Genomic DNA, 21,332 nt, shown 5'->3' on the forward strand with positions numbered 1-21,332 from the left:
CTTTTGCCAAGACTCCCAATAGCTCCACATTCCAGTTCCATATGCAGCTGTCTCCACTGACCTCTGTTGCCTCAGACACGAGACATATTTGCTACATTAATTTATGCAGCTAAGAAAGGAGGAAGAACTAACGATATGTGCTATTTTATTGTTAGCTATAAAGATGTAGTGGCATGATTATAGACAGCTGTAAAGTACTGATTCTGTACACAAAAATGCATGTTAGCATTTTTAATAGTTTTTGAAGTTTTTGTCTTGAAAGTGCAGCAGTCCGCAACATGTAATGGTACCAGTTCTTTACTACACAGCGTGCATGCTTTCTCTCTGTCATTTGTGCTACTATTTGGTGTATCATTTCACCTCCAGAATGTGATTCCATTGAAATGCATGAGGGACTGTTCTACATCCGAAAAGTACGCTGAAAAATCACGCTGTTTATGACATTCAATTCCTTATCTTCTATAAACATTTTATATTTAAAGCAAACATTTTTTTTCTACTTTGTCCCAGCCTTTGGAAATGCACATGAAACAGGCTTTAAAGTGGGAAACAACATTTGGGAATATTTACCAACCCCTCTGGCCACGGGAACGTCACTTTCTACGTTGTTCCTGTGGTGATAGGTGCTTTTCTTTTTTTTACAAGGCAGCGTTAAGCCACCAAACGTGGCTTAATGCTGCCTTGTAAAAAGGCTCCCTTTCATGCTATGCTTAGTGTGAAAGGGGAGGGCAATGGATCTTGCTGTGGGCATTTCACCGCAACACCCATTGATTTTGATGCTGCCCCTATTTACAAGGGTGGCATACATAAGAGGCAGAACCAAAATTAAGACCAGGGAAAACCTGGTCTTACCCTGGCGCAACGAGGAGAAATGTTTAATTTTTCCTCCTTTTTGCTGTTCCCATGTATGCTGGTCTGTGCCGCACACGTGGAAACAGTAAAACGCCATAGATTGTTCATGTACAGGAAGGTCCCCCTTCCTACACATAAACAATCATTAAAAAAAAAAAAATACAGTTTTGCAACTTCTATGTGTGCTGCATTATGCAGCACACATAGAAGTTACAAAACGGCATTTAAAGACTTTTTATGTGCAGGAAGGGGTCCCCTTTATCTCTTACCTCTACAGTGGACCTTCAGGTTAACTAAGGTCTTTTCAAGGAATACCTGAAACCCCACTACTGTGTGCTGCCACAGACCACAGCCAAATTTGAGGAGCAATTCTGACAGTCCGGTGCCATCTAAGGAGCTGTTGAACTGTCATTACTTAGTAATACATGAGCAGAAATGGTCAATTCCTTTCAGTGAGAACATTTCAGTGCACAAATGTGACTTCAGGCATGCTAGACGAGGGTCAGCCTCAGAGTGCCGACATATCTTTGTGCATCTACGCTTGGGGCCACAGCCTCATAACTGGCACTGAAAGCTCACTGGTCGTGTGATACAGACAAGTGGTGGCTTTCTGAGTCTCCTTACTACAGTCCATCCTTCTATCCTTCTGTTGCAGTAACTGACCATTAAGGGTAAAATGCACTGGAGAGGGCTAGGGAGGGGAGGTAGAGGTAATTTGTACACTTGCTGAGCCATCCGCTAGATATTATGTGTTCATATGCTCAAACGTTCCTGAAAGGGGAACATGGGCCAAGCAGCAACAGTCACATGCTAAATACACCTATCAAAACAAATGTGATGTTGCATGAATGTTCTGGGTACTTGCTCCTTGCATTTCAATACATTAGGTGGTATTAGCCTGACTCGCAGTTGAGGAGCTATGCCTGTTCTCTGCATTATTGCACCCCATAAAAACAACCCAAAATGCAAATACATCCTGAAAATGGATTGGCTTGGGCCTCTGTGGAGAGGCTAATGGATACTATCCACAGATCAGTTTTCAGCTTCAAATTGTAGGATAATGGGGTGGAGGTGGTCCCATACCACGTGACAATTGAAAAGACCTTTGGGAAGGTTTAAAACGTTCCCTACTATCGAACCTATCTCCAGAATGCAGACAAGACCCCAAAAAATCAGACACATTTGATCTCCAAAAAGAGTCAATATGCCCTGAAAAAATTCACTGGCACTTTGTGCACACTTCTAATGTCGGTAGGGATGGCTGTTGAAATGGTATGTGCAATGGTGTGGCCATTTCAGTGTTCAAAATATTGTGGGCAACGACAATTCTAAGCTGCAATGTTTCTGTGCCTGGTTATGTTTCCCCAACAGTCAGTTTTAACTGTCTGATGCTGCTGACCTATTGTCTACATTGCAATATGCATAGAGGGGGCTTTGGGTCATCGCATTGCTTATGATTAAATGGTATTCTGTCTATCTCATTTACGTACTCCTTACTCAATGTCTTTCATCCTTATTTCAGTGTTTGTCCTTCTCCTACGGCATTTCTTGCTCTTGTTTACATCAATTTTGATTGGATGACTTGTAGCCTTTCACTGCTCACATGAGGGGACTACTGCTGTAATCATCTTTCAGCGTTTTAGTGAATGCACTTATTTCCTCCTTCTATCTCTCATCCACTAACTATGATCCTTTGCCCTCCGCTTGCCTGCGCCTTCCCTACTACTCCACTTTTTAATCCTACTTTACATTTTTTTTCAATTATTTTTCTTTTTTTTGTAATAACCCAGCAAATGTACACTATTGCCGGGCTGCTTGCTCTCTCATTCTTTGGTACCAGTTTCTTCCCTTCCTCTTTTAAACAAATTATTTTTATTATTTCTGCAACGTCCTACCAGCTGCATACTGCTACCAGACCCCTTGGTTAACTCTATTAAAATTCCTGCTCAAACGTTATTGGGTTTTTAATTGTAAATGTAAATAAAATCCAAAATTAGCTGCCAGTTGGCCACCATAAAGGTGCACATATTACAGGACATAATGGAATGATTTTTTTCTTTAAAACAAAACATTATAAAAAAGGCATTCATAGGAACGCGTGTGTGATGATACAGTCTAGTGGCCATCTTGGAATAGTTTTGCTCTAAAGGAAGCCAAAATGGCTGCCCATGCGTCCGCATGCATGCACATGAGTGACGAAACACTAGCAACCATCTTGTAATCTTTTAATTTAACTTAAAGCAATGCACAAGAAAGCAAGCATTGTCAGAGCGAAGATCTCTGAAGCTCATCATAAACAGCAAGACCTTTGCCCCCACTCGTCACTGGTCGTTTTTGTCACAGCGGATAGGGTCACATGGTATGCAAGTGCTGCATAACTATTTGCAGCTTTACCCATGCTCCCAAACGTTCTAATAATGCTAAAAAGTTCCTCCTATTGAGTAAAGACGTATTGAATCCCATTGATTATGCTGCGAAGAAATGTAACAGGGCTAAAATGCATGAATAGTAATTAAAAATACTCCACCATCCTAGTTGAAACTGATTAACTGATGCACAGAGCAGGCATTCACAACAAATTGAACTATATCTTCTTTGACGAATTCATTTACTGTGAATTGAACTGTAACAATTATTTGAACAACGCATTTACTGTGAGTTGAAGTCTACAACCATTCTTTGTCTAATGTGGCCTGATTCTTGTCTTGGCATATGAAAGGCATAATTTGTGATTGTGTTTGTGATTGCTGCACGTGACACCAGATTATGAAGACTGACACTTCTTCCTCGTTGGACAGGTGGCCTCCTCCTCTTCGGGCTATGCACTCTGGCACTGGACGGGTTCAAAATTGCAATCCAAATAGAAAACAACAACTCCAGACCTACACTTATGATCATCTTCCCCGTGATCCAAGCTGTGTTCGTGATTGTTCAGGTGAGAGCAGTGAAATACTTCTTGTTCCCCACTCTGAGGGACCAAAGTAGTCTCTGGGCCCCCACTAACATTCCTGCTTAGTTTAAATCTCTGGCCCTCTGCCTGCTGCATCCTCTCAGGTCCCAGTAGAGAAGCAATAGTGACACAGAGACTCTTGCTAAATGAAGCCAAATGTCACCCCATACATAGCATTGGGAACCCCTACAGTTTGGGAGTAACATTATTTGCATATTGTCGTGAATGCATTAATTTATTTCAGTGCTTAATTTGAACCTGTGGTTTCCGTTGCTTTGTACCGGCACTTAATTGTCAACACTGGCTCTTGTGACAGTTTGCCACAAGGTGGTACTGTTTGGCTCATCTAGAGATGATCACAGCAGTTAATTTTTAATTCAACATACATTAACAGGGACTATTGCCTGCTGCCCAAGCCATCCCTCTAGCTTTGGGGGCTTGAAATTGTACGACTTGTCACACTTGTTAGGAGTGTAATGGTTAGGAGTTGTGTTGTGACTATCATTGGCAGCATGGCAGAGGCAATGTGTGGTGCAAGCTGCAGTGGCCTCCTGCCGAGAACCCTGGCACTTATTCTTTTACAAATTAAGCACTGATTTATTTATGGGTATTTGTAAAGCACGTTGTACAACACTCTCTAAAGGTCTCTTGCTGCTGCCAGACAAAAGTAATGCAGAAAGGGGAATCCTTAGCACCTCTGCCCCCCAACCAGCAAACATCTGAGTTGGAAAGACCCAGATGCCACTGATGGAAGTCAGTGTGCACACAGCAATCTTTCTCTCTTTTCCACAGTCCATTTTGAGATGATTCAATCAGAAGGGAGTGGGAGCTGACTTCACAATTTGTGGCAACCACTCTGAAAGCTCTTCCACCAAACGTATTATATTTGAATGGATGCTGAGAAAACATGGAGCTAAAAACCCTCGCTTGATCACTTTCACAGCCTTTTTAGGTCCCGACTATTCTATCCCGCAGGGATTGATAGGCGAGAATTATAGTAAGCACTTCAAAAACTCTACCAAACTTGCGGATCACGCACAGTTTATGTGAGCTATGCACGAGCACAAACCAGTCACGTCACACCACCATTTGTCTGTGCCTCGCATCAGACTTCAAAGGACCCGCTCCCCCGCCCCGCATAAGACTTCAAAGAAATGCGCTTCCGCTCCGCTCCCCCGCCACAGAAATGCCAAGAGCTTGTTGTTGTTTGTTCACCCCCATGGATCACCATGATTACTTGTGGCATACAAACTTCTCCCATTATAAGCTCTGCATGCAAGTGTTCGTGTTTCCTTTCCCTTAATCAGCGCAGCGCCTCTTCACGGCCACCCGCTTCATCTTTCACACCAGACCACTTACATTTCTTATCGTATTTCCTGATTAGTGCCCACATAGGTACATGCGACAATGCGCTAGTCCTTCCATCTTAAACTTGTTTTTCCTTGCATTGCAACCAAAATAAACACAGAGACAACAGAGGAATTTCTATTTGCGAGAGCTGACTCTACTCTGATGCTCCACGACGTGCTGCCACTCTGCACCACACATTAACTGTGGCCACTGCACTGTGTCGGCAACAAAAGGCAGAACCACTCCTCCTATAAACGTAGCACGTCTGTTCTGCTTCTTTAACCACGGCCTGGGCTTTAATCACCATGCAAGCATTCCCATAATGAGGAAGTCACCTTTATTTAGTTTCAGCTACAGTCCTCTTCCCCCCACCCCCTCAGTAACAGATTTGCTTTCAGTGTGAGGCTATGTTTTGGGTTTTGTTTTAGTCTAGCTTCCCCGCATTCGTTAGCCCGCATTATTCTTCACGCTACACACTGCTGCACACCACACACTGCTGCACGCCACACACTGCTGCACGCCTCACACTGCTGCACGCCTCACACTGCTGCACGCAACACACTGCTGCACGACTCACACTGCTGCATGCCACACACTGCTGCATGCCACACACTGCTGCACGCCACACACTGCTGCACGCCTCACACTGCTGCACGCTACACACTGCTGCATGCCTCACACTGCTGCACGCCGCACACTGCTGCATTACTCACACTGCTGCATTCTGCACACTGCTGCATTGCTCACACTGCTGCACGCCTCACACTGCTGCATGCCTCACACTGCTGCATGCCTCACACTGCTGCACGCCTCACACTGCTGCACACCTCACACTGCTGCATGCTGCACACTGCTGCACTGCTGCATGGAACACTGCTGCACGCCTCACACTGCGGAACGCCGCACACTGCTGCACGCTGCACACTGCTGCACACCGCACACGGCTGCATTACTCAAATTGCTGCATTGCTGCACACTGCTGCACGCCTCACACTGCTGCACGCCTCACACTGCTGCATGCCTCACACTGCTGCACACTTCACACTGCTGCACGCCTCACAATGCTGCACGCCTCACAAGGCTGTACGCATCACACTGCTGCACGCATCACTCTGCACACTGCTGCATTAATCACACTGCTGCATGCCTCACACTGCTGCACGCCTCACACTGCTGCATGCCACACACTGCTGCATGCCACACACTGCTTCACGCCACACACTGCTGCACGCCTCACACTGCTGCACGCCTCACATGGCTGCACGCCTCACACTGCTGCACGCCTCACACTGCTGCACGCTGCACACTGCTACATTACTCACACTGCTGCATGCTGCACACTACCGCACGACTCACACTGCCGCACGCCTCACACTGCTGCACGCCTCATACTGCTGCACGCTGCACACTGCTGCATTACTCACACTTCTGCATTACTCACACTGCTGCACGCACACACACTGCTGTACGCCACACACACTGCTGTACGCCACACACACTGCTGCATGCCTCACACTGCTGCACGCCTCACACTGCTGCATGCCTCACACCACCACCACATCACTTAGGGACACCACCATATCACTCTAGGACACCACCATATCACTCTAGGGCATCACCGCATCACTCTGGAACACCACCACATCACTCTGGGACACCACCACATCACTCTGGGACACCACCACATCACTCTGGGACACCACCACATCACTCTGGGACACCACCACATCAGTCAGGGACACCACCACATCACTAAGGGGCACCACCACATCACTCAGGGGCATCACTCAGGGGCACCACCACATCACTCAGGGACACCACCACATCACTCACGGAACACCACCACATCACTCACGGAACACCACCACATCACTCACGGAACACCACCACATCACTCAGGGACACCACCACATCACTCAGGGACACCACAACATCATCACTCAGGGACACCACCACATCACTCACAGACACCACCACATCACTCAGGAACACCACCACATCACTCTGGGACACCACCACATCACTCTGGGACACCACCACATCACTCTGGGGCACCACCACATCACTCTGGGGCACCACCACATCACTCTAGTACACCACCACATCACTCAGCCCAACCACAACAGCATCACTCAGCACCACAACAGCACTGTCCTTGCTTGCTACCAACAAGCATTGACATATCCAATAGGACTCCCATTAGGAAAGTGTAAGCTATTGGCTTTGTGACTAACAATGATATTAATTTATATATTTTCAAAGCCAACACATATTAAAAAAAATTGTAATTTACAATACCAATAGCTCACACTTTCCTAATGCTAGACCTATTGCATTGCAAATGCTTGTTCTAATCCCATTTAGTCAGCAAAGATAGCTAGGATTTCAGTGTTGCTGCTGTATGTGCCATTTAAATGGGGTCCTGGCTGAGTACTCCCACGCCAGCAAGCACTAACAGCACCAGGAATGGACTTTTAGGCTCTATAAATTTGCCCTATCTAAACGCCAGCGGGCAGAGCACCCAAGGATCCCGTTATTTCACCCATGCAGTGTGATTTGTGCAACAAAATCAACTGTTGCATGGCTAAACACTTATAAGGTCTCAAAAGCGAGACGTATTGGCTATGCCAATGCTTGTTAAGCATGCCTTAAGAGTGCATGTGTTTTCCTGCAGTCACCCTCGTGTACTTCTCTTCACCATGATGCTGCGCTCTGTGTTCCTCTCACTCAGCCGTGTGTTTCTCGCCACTGCTTTCTGTGTTCCACTTGCCCTTGTAGGCTTCTCACCCCTGTGTTGCTTCTCACTCAAGTGCTGCTTCGCACTCATTGTCTATTTGATGTCAGTCAGAACTCCTTTGTGAAAAACGAACCCATATTTACTGTTGCCCATCTACAATTCTTTACATTCACTGCTGCAAACAAGCGTGTGTCCCTTCAACACACATTTGCATCTATTTTGCATAAAACCCGACAGTCTGACAACATTATAAAGCGGGTGCTTCTGTCTAACTGACTCCTGAGCAGCTGGTGACTTGGCTTTCCGCCAGAGCATTGTATGGTCTTGTTAGCCTGCTGTTTTCTCTTCAGCGCACACCCAGTGTAGTCTGTAGCAACGGCATGTCCCCTTCCTGGATTTGTTATTTGCCTGCCAGGTGTTGCAGCAGAAGATTCCAGTAGCATTTGCGCAACACAGATCTCACATGCATGGCAACTCCACCTAGATACTTTTAATTTCAGTTCTAAGCACACTGTATAATTGGCAATTATCTGTAGTAGAACGATCTTAGCAATATAGTATATTATTTAGTAATAATATTCCTGCTAATGTCGTTTTTCTCCTTTAGAATAAATGAATAATAATTAAACATTTACGTTCATATTTGTCTTTACTTTTAAATACGTTTGTGTGTGCTGCCTAGCCTTCGGTTAACCACGTGTTAATATAATCACATTCATTTTATATTTATTTTACATATAGAAATCACTAGGGGAATAATATCCTGGAAGGTTTTACTGTTCATGGGTTAGGAACTCAGTTACTGTTGGGGAAGCAGATTTGAAATACCGTTTTTGGCACCACGACTCCTATAGCATTGCACCCTGAGTTTGCTCTGAATGAAATTAGACACATGGAGTGAACAGCCCAAACTGCCAGAACGTCGAATTCCATGGTACTTGCTGTAAGAAGAGAAGTTTAAGGTAGATTCCAGCTCTTTCAGCTCCCCCCACACATGTGGTTTTGCCTGACTTCAGCAAGTGCCAGGGCGTCACCGCAGATGCTGTTGACACGCAGTGGTGAACGGTGACTTGGCACGGACGGGGGGGGGGCTCTGGGGGAGAAACAGCTGCAGAGCCGAAAGCGTGACTCAGCAGCTGCGGGCGACCGATCCAGATGATGATGCGTGTTATGTGGCATTTAGGGTGACGTATAAACCCCAAAATATGAAAAGAGTCTGCCCGCCACCGAGTACAAAGAGAATCAGTTGGTTTCTCCAGAGAAGCAGGTACACATGGGCGACTAATCACTATGCAAGGGATGAGTCTCTAGACTTACCTGCTATTCCTATTTTCAGAAAGCACAAACAAAAGCAGTCTCATATACAAAACCTCTTCGTGCACGTGTCGTCACAGGTTTTGTTCCCAGTAAGTCACCAATGCGGGGCCCTCCATATGCAAGGTAATAGTTATAGAGTCTCAACCAGTGTGAGCAGACCTAAAACAAGCATTGGCCGCGCGGCCGGGCCACGAAATGAAATAATAACAACAACAAAAACGCAAGTTGTGCGCACGCACGCGAGCGACGAAATAAAGTGCTGTGCACGTCGTGCGCGTGCTTGTGCATGTGAGGGTAAGCTGGTTGCTGCTTTGGAAGCACTTCCAAAAGCGGCTTACTAAATATCTCGCTAGTCAGCCGTATGCGTTGGGCTCTAGCGAGACCTAAAAATCAACACACCGTTGCACAGCACGGGCTTGTGTATGAGGCACAAGTCTGGTGATCCGTAAGGTGATCACTGAATGGATTGTTCTTGAAACTTGCATTTGATGGACAACAAGGCATGGGAAAGATTAAGGTGACAATGTGATGTAAATAAATGCAGGAAACACAGCGATGTCTTCTTAGGCAGGAGCATAGGTCAAAGCATACAACCTCCCAGCTGACCAGCTGGAAACAACAGATGTTTCAACAGATGAAGAACAACCCTGAAGACTTTCATTTAGATAAGCATCACCACCACCTTCCTCCCTACGAGAACTTATGGATGAAGATGGGGTGTTCTCCACAGAAGTGGACAACATATAACCGGAATTGGAGACAGATTCCAGATCCACATGAGTGGGGAGAGCACCAGAAGTACTAGAATAAGACTTCTGGAACAAAGCTACTCTGCGAAGGTTCCACTTTTCACCATTTTCCAAACCAATGTAGTTGGGAAAAGACGCTCTAACTTTATAAGGACCTCTAAACTTGTTGAGATCCTTGGTGACTCTGCCAGATTTGACTTTTACCAAATCACCAGGAGAAATATATTTGGCAGTAACAGAACTATCATTTGAACTTGAAACATTAACAATTTTGTTCTTGATCCATGATGGGGTACCACGCATTAATTCAAATGGGGACTTACCATTGGAATCATGTGAAGTAGTACGGTATGCCCATACCATGTTTTGTACCATCTCATTAGCAAAACCACCTGAAACACAAGACATTTGTATAATGCTTTTGACAACTCTGTTGGCTCTCTCACAAACACCATTTGCTTGAGGATTATATAGAGAGGTTCAATGGCGTGTCACACCACAACTAACCAAAAAGTTATGCATGTTGTGGGAAGTGAGTTGAGTACCATTATCTGCTCTGTCGTAATGACAAATCTCACAGTAAGCCATTTAGAAAATAAATCTACAACAACAATGGCAAAACGTTGATCTAAAGGTAGTTCGGCCATGGGGCCAATAAAGTCAAGACATATACTATGCCAAGGTTGTTCCGGAATAGAAATATTGTTGCTTGTGTGAGAAGAAACTAATTTTAGTCTTTTTTCACTATTCTTACCAACAGACCAATTCTCAACCCACGAGGAAACCTGTGCATCCAAACCTGGCCACCAAAAATCCACCTTTATTCTACGCTGAGGAAAGGTTTGACCTACATGGCCTTCATGAGCTAAATTTATCAATTTGGGTCTCAAAGTAAATGGAGGAATGAATTTATCCCTCTCATAAGAATGTCACCTCCCGACACAGATAGTTCATCTAAAACTTTAATGTATGGGCGAACCGACGGTTGAACACAACTCTCACGTCGAGCGCCTAATCTCACCATATCCAAGACACTCATAAGAACACTATCCTTAGACATAGCAGAACACCACTCTTCTCTATTAAAGGTACCAAGACCCAAAGTCAAGATATCATGACAAAAGCAATGGCTACATCATCCTGACCTTCACATGAACTATCTTCACAGGATTTATTCTGAATTGATAATCTAGACAAGCAATCGGCTTGTACATTGCGCCACCCTTGGATAAAGGAAATGCCGTATTGATATTCCTGAAGTCTGGATGCAAGTCTAGCCAATCTAGGAGACCCGTTACCCAGCCGCGGCCCGTGGAGGTAGTTACGGTGGGGCAGGGAGGTGGGCAGTGGGAGGGGCAGAGTGGTGGGTGCTAAAAACCGGCATATGGATAGTTGCAGGTTAGTAAACAATGTAATTAATAAAACGAATTTTGTAGCGCGCACTGCATCGCATTTTGCGATGCAAGGCGCGCTACGAAATTCGTTTTATTAATTAAATTGTTTACTTACCTGCAATTATCCATATGCCGGTATTTAGCACCCTCCACCCTGCCCCATTGCCTCCCCGCCTCCTTGCCCCACCGTAACTCCCTCCACGGGCCGTGGCTGCCCTTACCAGAACCACCAGGAGATAGGACACTAATGAGAGGTTTGTGGTCTGTCATGAGCTTAAAACATGTACCCCACAGATATGTCCTAAAATATTGCACACCCCAAGCAGCTGCTAAAGCTTTTTTTTTGATTACCGAATAATTACGTTCTGAAACAGATAGGGTGCGTGAAGCAAATGCAATTGTTCTTACACTATCATCACACTTCTGCAGAAGGACCGCACCTAAACCGGTGGCACTAGCATCTACCATCAGAGTAGAAGGACATCTAACATCAAAAGGTGCTAATACCTTAGCATCACATAAATCCTTTTTAATGGAATTGAAGCACTCAGTATGAGAGTCACCCCAAGTAAATTTCACCCCTTTTATAGAAGAAGTCTTAAAGTGAGCGTTTTGTCTGAAAAAAATGTCATGTACTTTGAAAAAAATGTCATTAGCCCCATAAAGGATCTGAGTTGATGTTTGTCTGCAGGGCAAGGTGCTAAACGTATGGCCTCTAACAAATTTTTCTTTGGTTTGACACCTTGTGCCGAAATTTCGTACCCTACTCAATCTGTTGTACTAAGAAAGAACACTTTTCTTTACGCAAAGTTAAACTGGCCCTTTTGATTCTGTGTAAAACATCTTTAAGAGCATAATTGTGATCCTCAATAGTTTCCCCAAAAATCAAAATGTCATCTTGGAAAAAAAACTGCTCTCTCCACACCTTTAAATAACTCTGTGACCATCAGCTGATGTTAAACCAAAAGGGAGACGTGTAAATTGAAAGGTACCTTCAGTGGTAATGAATGCAGTGAGACTTTTAGATTCTTCATGTAGACGAATCTGGTGGTATGCGCTCTTACGATATAGCTTTGTGAAAGATTTTCCACCTTTCAATGTGGAAACTAACTCCCCAATATTGGGAAGGGGAAAAGTATCAGCAATCACACTTTTATTGAGAGACCTGAGGTCCACACAGAACCTCATTTTGCCATCAGATTTGCGAGAAATCACAACCGGAGATATCCAAGTCTACAGGTTGAATGATGCCTCCCTGTTGCATTTCATTGATTAAAGATTTTACTTCATCCCTAACGGTTAAGGGAGCTCTCCTCAGTTTATGTTGTATAGGAATAGCATTTTGTTTAACAACATCTTGTGAACATAACCCCTCAGTTCACCCAATTCACTCCTAAAAACATTGTCAGAACCCCGTAAAATGTCATCCAGAGAAAGCTCATCCACTACCATCACTTGACATGCAGCTCCCGGGTTCACAATAATATGTAGGTCATATTGATGGATCCAACCTAGAATCGGGTGACCATCAACTGCTACATACACTTTGCCATCAGTTGACCTACCTGAAAAAGAAATGTTAGCATCAAAATAACCTACCATGTCTATGCGTTCTCCTTGAAACCCAGTAGGACAGATATCACACTGTGTGAGCGGTAAGTCAGGCCACTCTTTCTTAAACAAAGGTTCAGGAATAATAGTATATCTTGAGCCAGTGTCTACCATAAAAGTTATCATATGCCCATTGATATCAAAATCTGCCTTCAGCCGTATCTCTCTCTTCTCATTGACAACATTTATATCAGCATTGGAGTCATTGACAATTAATATGTTATCTTTTTCTCTCTTCATTTCAATGCAATCCTTTTCAACAACAGCTATTTTCTGTTTACCTTTGTATCTGCACATTTTAGAAAAGTGACCCATTTTCCCACATTTTAAACATTCCTTATTATTTGCAAAACAAAATCTAGCATCAGAAGCATGAGTATTACTACCACACCTAGAGCTAAATTGTGTATGGGTCTGAACAAATTGTTTTTGTTTACATATTTCCCTTTAGATTTAAGAACTGCAATGGAGTCTTCATCCTCACATTCACACTCTTGTCAATTTTTATCAGATACCACTGAAACAGGTGTTTGAGTACTCGATTTTTGTAATTCTTTCATGCAAATTTTGGATTGTTCCACAACTTTAGCTAACTTTACAGCCACTTTCAATGTCCTAATCTTATCTGCCCAGAGTCTTTCATGTATCTTTTCATAGTTGCATTGTACAATCAACTGGTCCCTTATCATCTCGTCGGCCATGGATCCAAAATTACACTTGATGGATAATTCCCTCAAGCGTGCCACAAAATCATCCATCGACTCCTCACCACGTTGTTTGTGTGTGTAAAATCTGTACCTGTTTATGACCAAATTTTCTTCCTTGGCAAACCTAACTTCTAGTCGTGAAATGGCATCTTTGTACACGTCAGGAGATGATTGGCCTTTAGCTTGTAATTGCTGAGGAAGGTATTTGAAAATACGTTGTGCTTCTTTACCAAGGGCACTTATCAATAAAGCTTTCTTTCGCTTTGCGGCAAATTCCTGACCATCCAGAGCATCAAGATAGTTATCAAACATAACTATCCAATCTTCCCCCAGGATTGCAGGTGTACCTGGTTTGCGTAGGAAGGGTGGGGGAAGGGCAACAGTAACCTGTTGTGCCATTCTGATTGGAGAGCTGATCCAATAATACGATATGCACAGGGAAATAAGTATGCTCAAGTTGAAGTAATATTAATAAAATATGCAGTTAATGTAATATAATACAGCTGAAAGAAAAACTTATGATGTATGATGCAATCCAGAAATATATAGCAAATATAGATGTGAGAGAAGTGCATTATAAAATTACTTCAATGCTATACAGCCGTGTAAATAATGTCGTGAGTCACTGAAGCTCAACCAGTACGTGCTTGCGATCCCATTAATGAGCATAAAAGCAGTCAGCAGAAAGACATAAATGCAGTCAGCAGAAAGAATATTAAAATTAAAATAAAATACAAATCACCCGTATCCTGTGGCCTGCAGTCCTATAAATCGCTGAGAGCAATTATTTATCCGTTGTAGAAATTGTGGAGTAATCCATAAACTGGTTTTCAACATCGCACTCTTTGCGATAATTTCAGAAATACGCTGAAGGAATCAGCGTTCTAGCACCCAAAATGGCTTCTCACGTGGCGTCATGACGTCGCAGCACAAGGTTAAGGTCAACCTTTGCGCACTGGGTCACATGCGTAGGGACAGCATAGCTAGGCAACGTCCCTGACGCGAGAACCCTCACGCGATAAGGCTCGCGTTCGTGCTGACGTCTTCCTATCGTTACTGATGACGTCGATGCCCCTCTCCAAACTAGGATCCGGAACACCGAAGATTATCAAAATAAGGCCAAGGGAGCTCTGTGGATGCCAGCAGACGAGGCCGAAGCAGCCGCACGCCGGATCCGCCGCTGGGGAGGAAGTTGCTCTTCACAAGACGCTGTGATGCCACCAGTAAGAAGACGCTGGAATCAGAGTCAGGTCAGCTACATCAAACGTCGCCAATAATGATGTAAATAAATGCAGGAAACACAGCTATGTCTTCTTAGGCATATAATGTGGTTTATTCAGGAGCATAGGTCAAAGCATACAACCTCCCAGCTGACCAGTCTCATATCTGCCAAGTCTGGAATCTAACTGAGTGATGAAACACACTAATAACATAATTGAACTCTAGAACGCTGTAAGTAAAGTAAAGGACACAAAGGAAGGGTTAAGGAAAACATAAGAATAAGCATTTACAACACAATGCAAGGAGTTTGTTTCCATGGCAGCCATGCTCATGTAGAACTGTCACAGGACCACATGTACCACCAACCTGCTGAGGCTAACGCTAGAGCTGCAGCCACCCTCTCAGAGCCTTGCTGTAGAACCCACGGGAGAGAGTGAACACAGCTTTCTGCTACACCCCTGATGGCCACCGCGTGCTAGAATTGGTAGATCAAAAAAACACAGTGGATTCGTAGGCCCACCTCAGCAGCCACAGTTATCCCGAGATGGAACTGATCAGAGAAGTTCCACCACAAGGCAGGTAGCTACTAGTTCCTTTGTCCAGACGGTCCCCACACATCTTCAACTAAAGAGTTCCTGCACTGCAAACTAAACAAACTCTCCCGACAGGCAACAAACCAGCAGATACCAAAGAACCCCCTAATAAGAAGTCCAGAGATGTTAAAATGGCTGGCTTTATTTGCAATTTTTAAGGAAGACCTGTGGGTAACCGCTGGCTTGCCATACTTTATTTTGGATTTGTATTAATTTAAATGTTTCTGCATAGTTTGGCTGCTTTCCTGTGGAGGACCGATGGCTTCTGCTACTGACAGAGACGTCGGCCCACATTACCACTCTGGAGCAGGCAGAGGGCAGCTAGGAGCTCGCGCTTGGGACCTCGTCATTTCTTTGATTCTGTTACAGGGATCAGGATCCTCGTCCCATCAGTTTATCATCTTGTTGCAAGAGAAATCACACCCTAGCATGCTTTGGAGTGCAGAAATAAGTATGTGTGTCTTGTTGCGTTTCGCAGCTCTTTAGCGTATCATCTTTTCACCTTTTCCAAACCTTGCTGAGTGTAATAAGCTACTAGTCAGAATAAAAATAAAATCACATTATGCCTCCCTTAGTTTGCTTAGTACTTCTCACATCTGGCCCTATCATGTACCGTGCTTTGCATGTTTGGATGTTGTGTAAATACGGATTACATCAGCAGAAACCGGCCTTACTCCTGTGTTATGTCTGATGGTCTTCCAAGAGCGCAGGGTGTTTAAAGCCTCTTCTTCTTTAGGGATGCAGTGGAAGAGACTCAACACATCTATGCTTTCCACCAGATGTTTTGTAAATATGTGAAGTATATTCTAACCTTCTGTTTTCCCACAGACATATTTTCTCTGGGTGTCCAGCAGGCACTGCGTCCAGATCCATCTCAATGTTACTAGGTGAGTGTCCCCAATTTCCACTGCAATAACGTATGTGTATAATAAACCAGCGAAACTGCCCCATGTATGTGTTACTCACTCCAGGGTGCCGATGTCAACGTCCCACACCAGCCTCCCCATCCTTTCACCATCAATGTCCTTATTTTCTTCGATATTTCATCTTCTTCCTATCACCCAACCATTGTTCCATTTTATGACTTCTTGACACCCTTCTCAATGGTTGCTGGTGTACATTCACTCCATCCGTGTAGTCTAATCCACGTGCCCCTCCACAACTGCCTCCATCCAGAATGTTACCCATACTATGCTTAGATCTTAAGCTGCAGCCGGATAGGACGTTGCACCTCCGCCTCTAAATCTGACGGGATTCCTCCCAACCAAAACGGGTACATTGATTCTGCCTTATACCTACGAGGGCTGAGGACCCCCAGCCTTTGAAACGAATACTGTCAAAAAAACCCTACCCACCACTTGTCTTGAGAAAGACCCGCCGTGACCACCGATTGGGGCACTACAGGGTCGAAACATCGACGGTTCTTTAGGTCCAGCATCACCAGGATTCCATCAAGATAAATAGGGATCCTTGGCTATAAATCAGTAGCTGGCCACTAAAATACGTGTATATATTTGTATATATCGCATAACTTCCCTCCACAACAGAAGAAAAGGAGGCCAGAGGGGGTTAACAGGTATAGCCAAGCTTTATTTAGCAGCATTCAGTGCTTGCGGCGAATGCATTTCGGCTCCTGGCCTTCCTCAGCGCCCTGCCATGCACAGTAAGTCCTCCACTCAATGTCCCAATCCTGTAACCCTGTAATGAAGGTCCGGAAACTCCTCCCCCGGCTGATTGTTCTCACCTGTTGGTGTCCGAATTTGAACAGTGGACTCCAACTCCCAGAATGCACCCTGGGTGTGCATCTGGGTCGGCTGTGTGGGTAGTGCCTCTTGGTGGGTAAATGGCTTTGTCCGGATTATGCAGGAGGGTGGTGGGGGTCCCCACGGAGCGCTACCAAAGTCTGCAACGCCTTCCTGTGTCCCCTCGGACCGCAGCTGCCTTGGCATCCAGGGAGGGAATATCGGCAGGGACAGCCATTGCGCATAGCGTCCTAGCGGAGGCAAGTGCCTCCTACTGCCTGATACCTCCTGGTCAGTGAGGCGGACACCGGACGTCTCGGTCCCCCGAGTGTGTAAAATCGCTGAATGAACAACGACGTGTGCCAAATGAAGTCCGGGTCTCTTGGTGCTGCAGGGCCATCCTGGCTGCCCCCTTGGCTGGAGCAAAAAACATCGCATAACTTCCCTCCACAACAGAAGAAAAGGAGGCCAGAGGGGGTTAACAGGTATAGCCAAACTTTATTTAGCAGCATTCAGTGCTGGCGGCGAATGCATTTCGGCTCCTGGCCTTCCTCAGCACCCTGCCATGCACAGTAAGTCCTCCACTCAATGTCCCAATCTTGTAACCCTGTAATGAAGGTCCGGAAACTCCTCCCCCGGCTGATTGTTCTCACCTGTTGGTGCCCGAATTTGAACAGTGGACTCCAACTCCCAGAATGCACCCTGGGTGTGCATCTGGGTTGACTCGGCTGTGTGGGTAGTGCCTCTTGGTGGGTAAATGGCTTTGTCCGGATTATGCAGGAGGGGGTCCCCACGGAGCGCTACCAAAGTCTGCAAAGCCTTCCTGTGTCCCCTAGGACCGCAGCTGCCTCGGCGTCCAGGGAGGGAATATTGGCAGGGACAGCCATTGCGCATAGCGTCCTAGCGGAGGCAAGTGCCTCCTACCGCCTGATACCTCCTGGTCAGTGAGGCGGACACCGGACGTCTCGGTCCCCCAAGTGTGTAAGATCGCTGAATGAACAACGACGTGTGCCAAATGAAGTCCGGGTCTCTTGGTGCTGCAGGGCCATCCTGGCTGCCCCCTTGGCTGGAGCAGAAAACATCGCATAACTTCCCTCCACAACAGAAGAAAAGGAGGCCAGAGGGGGTTAACAGGTATAGCCAAGCTTTATTTAGCAGCATTCAGTGCTGGCGGCGAATGCATTTCGGCTCCTGGCCTTCCTCAGCGCCCTGCCATGCACAGTAAGTCCTCCACTCAATGTCCCAATCCTGTAACCCTGTAATGAAGGTCCGGAAACTCCTCCCCCGGCTGATTGTTCTCACCTGTTGGTGTCCGAATTTGAACAGTGGACTCCAACTCCCAGAATGCACCCTGGGTGTGCATCTGGGTCGGCTGTGTGGGTAGTGCATCTTGGTGGGTAAATGGCTTTGTCCGGATTATGCAGGAGGGTGGTGGGGGTCCCCACGGAGCGCTGCCAAAGTCTGCAAAGCCTTCCTGTGTCCCCTCGGACCGCAGCTGCCTCGGCGTCCAGGGAGGGAATATCGGCAGGGACAGCCATTGCGCATAGCGTCCTTGTTGGACCTGCGATGGGCAAGCCCAGCACAAAGGGGGGTAGCTTGGCTCAAGTGTCAAGGCAGTGAAGGCTGTAGTGCTAAGCCGGCTCTGACCCAATAATAACCCCCTGCACAGTCACACTAAAAAGAAGGACACCACACCACTGCTGTAGAAAAATACGATTCATTTATGTAAAAGTTCTCTGCTTGTGAATAGGGATCAATTGGAAAGCACAGTTACATTTCACTTTTCACAAAACTCTGGGATTCAGGTTAAGAATAAATACAGGGAATAAATACAATACATAGGAATTCAGGAATACTGGTATTGCATAAATATTGAGATTAGCTCTGTTCAATAAATAGATTAAATAGCAGGCTCAACTGTCACCATTACATGAATTAAATACCACTTGTACATAGCGCATTACTTTCTAGTTCATTTAGTCTTCAAAGCCACATTTCCATTTTAATAACGCTGCCACCAATTAGAGAAAGTCATGCAGTTGACTCTGGTAAGTAACACACTTTTAGTAAATGGTTGTTTACAGTACTTGTGGAGTTCTGAGGACTGCCTGCGGTCACACGGTGAGCGGGGACTCCTTTTAGTTCACTCGGGAACTATGCGCGTATGACTGGAAAAACAAGGAAACCCAGTGAGTCCTTCATTCGGCCCTACGCGGCCACCGGGGAAGGATGTCCGCTGCCGGTGGGGGTTGACTCGAGCCTGCAGTGCTACTGCGGGCTCCTATGCGGCTCAGTTCGACGTCGTTGGATGGACGAACGGCCGCACACAGGGGTTCTTGCCTTCAGCGCTCACTTAACTCAATGTCGGGCACAGTTCCACTTTACCACGGCGCACCAACAGGGGAATCAGACTTCCTCACAACGGCTGGATCGATTAGCGATTCAGTCGGGCACAGTATTCTCCTACGCCAGCATCAGGGAATTCACGGGCTCCCGGGACCTCCCTCCAACTTCCTCACACGAGGGCTGGTCCCGCCCACGGCAACAGTTTCCCGGGTCTCGGAAAGGGCAGGGACGCAGATCCCGCCCAGTAAAGGCCGGCCTCTCCCCGCCCCGGCGCACCACCTCACCTTCTCACTTTGGGCACCAACCAGGAAGCGCGCAACGCCGGTGGGGCTCGGAGACGTCCGAGTCCCCCGCGCTTGGCGCTACACGTGAAGGGGGCACAGGATGAGGTCACGGTCACGGCGATCGGGCACACGCCTCGCGACCCGACTTCTTCCTCAGTCTGATGCCACCGGGGGGGGCGGGGAGGCACACAAACTCGGCCACAGTCTTCTGGGGCACAGAGGTGCTAGCTGGGCAGGCGCTGTAGGCGCAAGGGCTCAAAATTACGCCTGACTGGAACGCCAGTCAGTATCCACAATATTAACCCTTGCCACACTACTGCCTGTTCTCTCAGCCACCTCAAGGGTAAGCAGGGCAGGTGTCTTCTCTGGTGTCAAGTCAGGAATAGGGGTCACACCTCTTCAGCAGCTATCAGCATCTAGGTGTTGTAGTCTAATCAACTCCCCTCTCTCTTCAATAAAATGGCCGCCAGGGTCTGGGCTTTATATAGCCAGAGCCCTGAGGTACTGGCACCAGCCAGAAGGTTCTAGAACCTTCCCTGGCTGTGTCAATGGGTTGACACATTCTGAGGTGTCTTATGGTCACTCACAGCCACCGTACTGGGGCTCTGGAGCGGCCATTTTGTGTACCTGAAGAAATCTTAAGAATTCCTGTCAGGAAAGCGCGCCAACCACAAAGGGCGCCAAAACCTCAGAAGGTCAGGGTTCAAGGAGGCTCCAATGGGAGTCACTCTCATGAGGAAAATATGTGTCCACCATTTTAAGGTTAAACACACACAGGTTGCCAACCTCAGTTTTAATGGCCACATGTTTCTCCAGGCGCCTTGTACATAGGTGCCAGAAACCTTGTGAGCAACTGGGTGTCAAGGAACACCTAGCCCCATGAAACAACACACAAAAAGGTCCTGGTAGACAAATGAAAAGCGAGAAATTTTGGGAGGTACAGGGGAACAAAAGAAATTATAGTGGTGAGGGGACTCTCAGAATGAGACGGGTCCAACACGCGTCCCCCCCAGCTGAAAGTGGGGAGAGCTACCCAACCCCTTGGGAGTTCTCAACACTAAGGCGGAAATACCTGGAGAGACCGTCTGCATTGGCGTGATCAACTCCGGGCCGATGTTCCACCCGAAAGTCCATTCCCTGTAGGGAGATAGACCACCTCAACAGTTTGGGGTTTTCCCCCTTCATCTGCATGAGCCAGCGAAGGGGTCGGTGGTCCGTCTGAACAAGGAAGTGCGAACCAAACAGGTATGGTCGCAGCTTCTTCAGTGCCCAGACCACCGCAAAGGCTTCCCGCTCAATGGTACTCCACCTCTGTTCCCGGGGAAGCAGTCTCCGTGACAGAAAGACCACGGGTTGATCCAGACCCTCTTCATTGAGTTGCGATAGCACCGCCCCATTGCCAATATCGGATGCATCTGTCTGGACAATGAACTCTTTCGAAAAATCTGGAGCCTTCAGGACTGGAGCTTTACACAATGC

At 46.3% G+C, this 21,332-nt stretch overlaps 1 protein-coding gene across 1 annotated transcript in view; it reads left to right on the forward strand.

The window, feature by feature from the left end:
* The window catches only part of LOC144770175 (proton channel OTOP2-like), a 390,107-nt gene that overhangs the window by 203,061 nt on the left and 165,714 nt on the right, over nt 1–21,332 (forward strand). Inside the window, exons 3-4 of the mRNA XM_078654481.1 lie at nt 3,651–3,787; nt 16,310–16,368. Of these exons, the coding sequence (XP_078510607.1) occupies nt 3,651–3,787; nt 16,310–16,368 (196 nt within the window). The remainder of the gene's footprint in view (nt 1–3,650; nt 3,788–16,309; nt 16,369–21,332) is intronic.

The sequence above is a fragment of the Lissotriton helveticus genome, chromosome 7, assembly GCF_964261635.1.
Source record: "Lissotriton helveticus chromosome 7, aLisHel1.1, whole genome shotgun sequence".
Lineage (NCBI taxonomy): Eukaryota > Metazoa > Chordata > Amphibia > Caudata > Salamandridae > Lissotriton > Lissotriton helveticus.